Source organism: Sorex fumeus, unplaced genomic scaffold (genome assembly GCF_029834395.1).
Source record: "Sorex fumeus unplaced genomic scaffold, SorFum_2.1 ptg000028l, whole genome shotgun sequence".
Taxonomy (NCBI): domain Eukaryota; kingdom Metazoa; phylum Chordata; class Mammalia; order Eulipotyphla; family Soricidae; genus Sorex; species Sorex fumeus.
In genome coordinates this window covers 14,574,901-14,582,638 of record NW_026606085.1, presented here as the reverse complement: position 1 = coordinate 14,582,638, position 7,738 = coordinate 14,574,901, and the positions used below count along the sequence as shown (strand labels likewise).

At 48.5% G+C, this 7,738-nt stretch overlaps 1 protein-coding gene across 1 annotated transcript; it reads right to left on the bottom strand.

Annotated features, from left to right (window-relative positions):
* Positions 1-446: 446 nt before the first annotated feature.
* RAB39A (RAB39A, member RAS oncogene family) lies at positions 447-6,946 on the bottom strand. Its single transcript, XM_056115154.1, has 2 exons — positions 6,626-6,946; positions 447-1,440 (listed from the first exon to the last, which is right to left on the bottom strand). Exons 1-2 carry the CDS (start codon positions 6,850-6,852, stop codon positions 1,014-1,016), a joined length of 654 nt encoding a protein of 217 aa, XP_055971129.1. The 5' UTR covers positions 6,853-6,946; the 3' UTR covers positions 447-1,013.
* Between the last annotated feature and the right edge of the window lie 792 nt (positions 6,947-7,738).

The following is a 7,738-nucleotide window of genomic DNA, read 5'->3' as shown; positions in this document are numbered from 1 at the left end:
GGAATTGAACCAAGACCGGTTGCTTACAAGCACCTAACTTTTGTCTTATTTCTCTTGTCCCACAATTAGTTTCTTTGAAGATGCCAGTGTATAAATGAATTCTTCTTGTCTAAATAAGGACACTTGGGGCTGGAATGAAAGTACAGTGGGTAGGGCACCTGCCTTGCATGCAACCGACCAAGGTTTGATCCTTGGCATCCCATATGGTACTCTGAGCACTGCCAGGAGTGATCCCTGAGTACAGAGCAAGGAGTAAACCCTGAGATCACCAGGTATGTGGCTCAAAGTCCAAAGATTAATTAACTAATAAATAAAAAAGGACACTTATTTTCTGATGTTAGTCCTTTTAATTTTTATAAACGTTTTCAATAAAATATTTTGTTTGAATCCTTAGGTATCTTTACAAAATAAAACTTTTAGGAACAAGAAATCAGAGAACAGTGAGTATAAAACATATTTTCACATATTCAAGCAAAATTATGGAGGGCGAGGAATAAAGATTTCTGAGGATAGTTAAAAACCTGGTACCTTGACCAAGGAGCAAGTATTACAGTTCTCACTGATATCTCTGAATGGATTTACTTTGTAAATGAATGGTACATTTTTAAATTGACCTTACAGTTAGTTCATTATGTGCAATGAACAAATTCATATAGTCAATATATATTTATATCACAGAATATAAATCCTGGCAGAATCTTTTCACTCCAGGTCTACATACTTAAGAATGACCTATTTGGTTGAAGGTAAACCTGATAGGAATATAGCAAGAAGAACCAGGGGCTAATGGTGCAGATAACAGCGTTCCACAGCGAATTTGTCTGCTGAGAATTTGACAAAAGAGCCCATTGGTTTACCTAAAAGAAAGCAGAGCTTCCTGGATCAGATTCCCACCAGACTCCTGCTCCCTCTGGACAGATCCCTGTTCTGAGGCTTCCCGCTGCCCTGGGGGTGGCACCCTGCACCCCAGCACCCTATGCAAGGTGGCCAGGACAGCAGGCAGTGGGCAGCGGTCAGCAGAGACACTCTGCTCGAGGCTTCACAGCCTCCTCGGAAGAATGCACAGTATTTGGCACAAAGCCACTTTTAACCCCTTCCCAGCCATCCTGGATACAAATCTCTCCCCTTTTCACAAGCTCGTAGATGTCCCTGGTGAGGGCGGTGAAGGACTCCTCCACATTGGTGGCATCCTTGGCCGAGGTCTCCATATACTTCATCCCGCAGTCTGCGGACAGCTGCTCAGCTTCTTCCCTTGTCACCTGGCGCTGGGAAGCCAAGTCACATTTGTGCCCCACCAGCAGAAACACTATCCGGAAGGGCTGGACGTGCATTCGGGCTTCCTCCAGCCAGTCCTTCACGTGTTCGAAAGAGCGTCGGTTGGTGATGTCGAAGACTAAAAATCCACCCACTGAGTTGCGGTAGTAAGAGCGAGTGATGGATCTGAAAGAGATAGCAGGAAGGGGGTCAGGAGACCAGGTGCTCTCTCTGCCCGATTTCAAGTGGCACCCTAGATGCAGGCACATTGGTGCAACTGAGTTAGAATTTATAAGTCCAACTGGAAGTGTCTTATGTGAGCACTGTTGCATGAGACCGATCTGCAATCCGGGTCAACCACGATAGAACTCAGAAATTGCACTGCCTTTCAGGAAGGCAGACACACATTCTCATGGATGGCATCTTTTTGTTAGTTTTGGGTCCCCCCTCCCCTGCTTTTTTTAAGGGGGCCACACCTGGTGATGCTCAGAGGTTACTTCTGGCTCTGTGCTCAGGAATAATTCCTGGGGGTGCTTGGGGACCCTAAGGGGAGCCAGGGATTGAAGCTAGGTTGGCCTGGCAAACACCCTATGTGCTATACCTGCCCCAGTGTTAGGGTTCGAGGCTCCATGTTCTGTAGTGCTCGGGGGCCACCCTTGACCAAAGTGTTCAGGATTTCAAACTCTGGGCTCCACTCCAGCTCTGAGTCACTGCCCCACGAGGAAGTCTTGCCTAAGGATTATCCGGTTTTACGACATATCCAATAGACTCATCCTTCCAACTGCGTGCTTATAATTAGGCAGCTCCATTTGGTGAAGGGCCAAGGAAATGGATCTGAAGATGTTTCTATTTTGTTTTGTTCTTAGTCCACACGGGGTGGTCCCTGGGAACTACTCTTGGCTCCATGGCCAGGGGCTCTCCTGACAGTGCTCAGGGGGTCATGCAGTTACAGAGACTGAATGCAGGGCCTCATGCATGTTAGGCACTTGCTCTACCCCTTGAACTACCTCTGGGGCCCCCACAGTGGCAAGTTTTAGAATCAACTTCCCTGATACAGGAGTTACTGATGCTTCAAGGAAGATATTGAAGGCATATGGGAGGCACTTAGAAGATTATTCTTTTGTAGGAGAAAAAAATTTGAGTAAGAGGCCCAGAGAGAGGGAGGGAGGGAGGGAACCAACAGAGCTGGATGATAAAAATCCACTCGTGGAAAAAGCCACACTCTGGTTACTGGATTTCTCAGACTTCACCGCCTGCCTGCTCATGAACTCTGTCTGACACGAGGTCTGGGTCTTCTATAATGTCCCCCAGCATCGAAGCTGGTGGCTAGATTTCTGTTATAATCACATAACTTTAGTCAATGCATTCTAGCAGCTGACTGCACTACACAAACAACCTGACCTTACTTTATTCTAGTGACCGGGAGCTCCAGGAGGCTGCAAGGAGACAGTGCTCCTTTGTGGGTTATCTTGGGTACCAGGCATTAAGAACCTGCCCATCTGGGATCAGATCATCTCTTTTTCTGGAAGGCCAGGAATCACATCGAGGAGTGTAGGAATTAAATGAGGCCTCTCAGGAAAAAAGCCTGCTGGGGCAGGAGCGATACTACAGCAGGTAAGGCATTTGCCTTGCATGTGGCCAACCCAGGTTGAATCCCCAGCACTGCATATAGTTCTTCTGAGCCTGCCCGGAGTGATCCCTGAGTACAGAGCCTCAGTGTTGGGTGTGGCCTCCAAACAAACAAAAAGACTGCTTTTTAGCTCAGGCATTTTTATTTATTTTATGTTGGTGGGGGAGGGGGTCACACATGGCCCCCAAGGTATCATGGTTTTACCCCAAGACTGCAGCTCACTGAGGGAACTTCCCTGTTTAAAATGTCAGCTGTTATAAATTTTTTACATTAAAAAGAAAAAGTCTCTCAAGGGGAAGCAAGATGAGGAGGCCTGGGAGTGACACGGGACAAGGGCCTGGTTCTCAGGCTCGGCTGTGGTGAGGCATCTGCATGTATCTAATCTCTCAGGGCCAACAAGACACGCAATGACAGCATTAAACTTGGAAATGTGACAGATTGGGGATGGAAGGCCTCGGATCATTCACTGGAGGAAGGACCAGAGCTGGAACATTGTATGCCCCAGTCTCTGGGTCAACAACTTTGTTACTCACAGTGCCTACACAAACAAACAAGCAAACAAACAAAAAAACCCTTAAATAAACTTGGGCAATGCTAGTTTAAGCAATTACAGTCGGCAGGTTTCTCTGCTGCAGTGCTTCTTAGAGTTTTGATAGGAATTTCTGAGTGAGTGCTCTGTGAAATACTTGGGTTTTCTAGATGTGTTTGATCACAGAACCCAGTGCTCTGAGAAGCACTCCTTTAGGAAGACTTCCTTCTCTTGTCAAAATGCCCCAAAGTTTACACAATTTGAACTAAAAGCCCTCAAAAGAGAGTAGTACGGGGGTGAAAAGCTCTTGCCTTGTACATGGCTAAGTTTGGTTCAATCTGGGCACCGTGTATGATTCCCTGAGCACTGCCAGGAGTGAGTCCTAAGTGCAAATCTAGGAGTAAGCCCTGAGCATAGCTCGGTGTGGCTCCAAAGCAAAATTGATACTATCAATTATACTTCAGTAAAGCTGGAGTGTGGGGGAGAAAATTAAAGCCAAATTTTTAAAATATGATTTTGGGGGCCATACCCAGTGATTACTCTTGGCTTTGTACTCAGGAACCACTCCTGGAAGTGCTTGGGGGACCATATGGGATGCCAGGGACCAGCTGTGTGCAAGGCAGGAGCCCTACCCACTCAACTACATCTCCAGCCCCCAATATGGTAATAACTATCAGCTCACTCTTCTGTTGTTCTGTAGCATTTGTTAATGCTTTCAAGTTAGTGTCTAAAGTTGGTTTCTTTTTATTTCTAATTATCAACAAACTGACAAATATACTGTTTCCCACAAATCTTGCTGGTATAATTAGGACAAAGAAAAAGTCTTTAAAATCTAATCAATGAATCAATGCTCATTTTCTTGTTCAGAAGTTGAGGGAAAAATCTTTTGAAAGAATTGGACACAAGCAAGATTTTACTACCTATCTTGTAGACGTAAATCAACGCAGTTGCTAGAAGTTTAAACATAAAGAAAATGTGGGCTGGAGAGATAGCATAGTGGGTAGAGTGCTTGCCTTGCATGCTGCCAACCTGAGTTGGATTCCCAGCATCCCATAGGGTGCCCTGAAATTTGCCAGGAGTAAATCCTGAGTCCAGACCCTGAGTCCAGCATCTCATATGGTGCCCTGAACTTTACTCAGGAGTAAATCCTGAGTCCAGTAATCAGTAAGAACTGATTACTACCAGGTACAACCCAAAATACTTCCAGGTGTAGCCCAGAAACCAAAACCAAACAAACAAAAACTAAAACAAAAAAAATTTTAAAAGTTTTTATTATCTTCACTTAAATGTTTTTTTTTTTTGGGGGGGAGGAGATCTGGACCACACTCTGTAGTATCCTGGGGTCACTCCTGGCTCAATGGTCAAGACCCTCAATGTGCCAGCCAAGCGCTGCAGCCCTTCCCTGTACTATTCTTTCAGCTCCAGTTATATTTAATTTAGAGGGGAGAACAAATTGCTGCCAGTAAATATGTTTTCCTGACCATGAAACATCTCAAAGTTCATGTCTGAATGAGATCAGAAGTCCAGGAATTTGCTATCAACATCAACATGGTAAAAACGTAAGGAATCTGAGAAAGATAACAAGGATGCCTTTATCTGACAGATAAGAAATCAGAAGTTTGAAAAAGGCTTTCAAAGGAAGGAGACTTCTTGAAAACAAATCAATTCCCTCCTTGTGGAATTCTAGGTCCTGGTGGTTCCGATCAATGACCTCTGCACATCTCCAAAGGGCGGCCTTGCCATCTCTCCATTACACACACAGAAGCAAAGGAAGTCCCGGAATGCTATGAGTCAGTGTCACAGCTGGAACGGGAGCTGTTGGAGTGGGCTCCCTGGAGTGGGCTGATCTCATGCACAATAGAAGGGCATGGTGGGGGGAGGTGAGGGCATGGAGAAGGTTGTTTGGGAAGTCCCCTCCCAATCTGTTTCACAAGCAGTGGCCTGCTGAGAACTGCAAAATGCCTAGGAGTTCCAGTTGGCAGTGCAACCTTAAAAATAACAGGGGGCAGACTGACAGGCACTTGCCTCCCATGTGGAGGACCCAGGCTTGCTCCCTGGCACCCCATAGAGTCCCCCCTCCACCCCAACACCACCAGGAGTGATTTCTGAGCGCAGAGCTAGGAGTAAGCCCTGAGCATTGCTGGGTGTGGCCCCCAAAGCCCCCCCATAAAAAAATAATATTTCTCAAACACTCAACTTACCAGGTTCTCTAAAAAGTTAAGTAACCTTGGCCCAGAAGATCACAATGCTCCATCCCAAACACCTAGGGGCTGCTTATATTTCATAGTTGGGTTTATTTCTCTGAGCCACCTCTGTGGCTGACCCCTGGACCTTTGGACAGATATCAGTGGGAGCCTTTCTGCTCTTAGAAACCGCACCTTCTGGTCTGGGATGTTGGGGAAGCAGTCACATCCGTGACAGATTAAGGAAGGGGCAAATTCCTGACAAATCTCAGCATCTCTTTTCTCCTTAAAGCAACACCTGCAAACTTTCAAGAGACAGCTCAACCCCAGACCAAAGAAGCCGGCCTTGGGGACTCGGTCCCTGGTGTCACATCTGATTGCTCTGAAAGACACATAGCCAGGGACCTGGCCTGGAGCTTCTGATGATTAGAGAAGTGCCGCCAGGTGTTCCAACCCTGACCGCCTGCCCTCTGCCTCCGAGCTTATGCGGTGAGGTGGGTCGGAGCATCACTCGCTGAAGGAACCCGGAATCAACCAGGAATCCCAGAGCCGGACTTAGCAGTTTGGCCAGAAATGGCGGGTAAACTCGCGAGGGAGGAGGACGTAGAGGGTAGGGAGCGGGGAGAGGAGGAGGGGGTGGGGAAGGAGGAGAGGGAGGAGGAGGAGGGAGGGTGCAGGGCAGGAGAAGGGACAGCTGTGGGTGTGCGCAGAGGGATGCAGGGTTCGGAGAGAGGGCATCAGGGGGCGCTCAAGAGCTGGGCATCCAAATCCCAGCGGGGCAGAGGGAACTGGGGGACCAGTGGGGAGCTGGGGGACCGCGAGGGTGATCCCGGCTCAGGCGGGGAAGGGAGGACGGGGAAGTTAGAAACTGCAGTCTTTGGAAGAGAAGGGGCAAGGGGAAGCGAGATCCGGAGTGTTTGTACTTTTTGCATGGGGAGTGTTTGCAACGGGAGTGTCGGGCCGGGCCGGGCAGGGCAGCTCAGGGCAGCTCAGCGCAGCCCCCCACCTCTCCCGTGCAGGAAGCCCTACCTGAACCGCTCCTGCCCCGCGGTGTCCCAGAGCTGCAGCTTGATTCTCTTGCCCGGCTCGATCTCCAGCAGGCGGGAGAAGAAGTCCACGCCGACTGTGGGGTCGCAGGCGGGGGCGCGCAGCCCGGGAAAGCGGCCCTGGGTGAAGCGGTGCAGGAGGCACGACTTGCCCACCGTGGAGTCCCCAATCACGATGAGGCGGAACTGGTAGATCCAGATGGTCTCCATCAGGCCGCCCCGCCCGCCGTCCGGGAACTGTCCCTTCAGCACCTCCCGGCCGCGGGGCCGTGGGCTTCCAGCATGTTCCTGCAGCCGCAGCCGCGCCTGGTCCTCCGCCCTCGCGGAGTGAGGGGCGTGGCCGGGCCCTTGGGGGCGTGGCCGCGGACGAGGGGGCGGGGCCGACCCCCGGTGGGCGGAGGAAATTCGCCCCAGCGTTCTCGCCCCCGGGCCTACTGTAAATTATTACTCTCTCTCACTCCTCACTGGGCGCCGCGGGGAAAGTGAGTGCGGTCAGGGGACGTGACAGCACCAACCACCAATGAGAACAAAGCCAGGGCTCAGTTCCGGGAAAGTCAGCCAATGAAAAGTGCGACTCGTTTTCCTGCGCTTCAGAGCGGGCTCTTCGGATTCCGGCAGGGCGGAGGCGATCGTTTCCGGAAGTCCAGCGAAGTCTTTAATCGGTTTCACGTGTTCAGGCCTCTTACCTCCTAGATCTTATATTTTTATTAAAATGAAATTATAATAGGTAAAGGTAAAGGCCCTCCCGTTGATCGTCGAAATTATAATAATTTTTTAAAAAACACCGTGATTTACAAATTTCTTTATCATACAGTTTCAAGCATTTTGTGTTTCAGCATCACCAGTGTCCCCAGTTTTCCTCCTAATCTCAACCTGTCCCCTTAGGCATAGAACAAATTTACTTTATATTGCTTCTTCCAACAAAACTTTAAGGAATGACAAGTAGAATGTTCAGATAATAATAGTTCGTAGATTATTATATGATTTTAACCTACGTAAATAAGGAAATTAAAATCATTTAATACAATATAATAAAATGCCAATTCTCGCTTACATAAGTAAGTTTTCAATTCTGGAACCTAAATACTTGGATCTC

Bases quoted from the DNA above. Each gene is read 5' to 3' on its own strand.
- RAB39A (XM_056115154.1), bottom strand. From the start codon at position 6,852: ATGGAGACCATCTGGATCTACCAGTTCCGCCTCATCGTGATTGGGGAC. The intron at 1,441-6,625 runs GTAGGGCTTCCT...TATCTCTTTCAG, and splicing joins GCGGGGCAGGAGCGGTTCAG to ATCCATCACTCGCTCTTACT.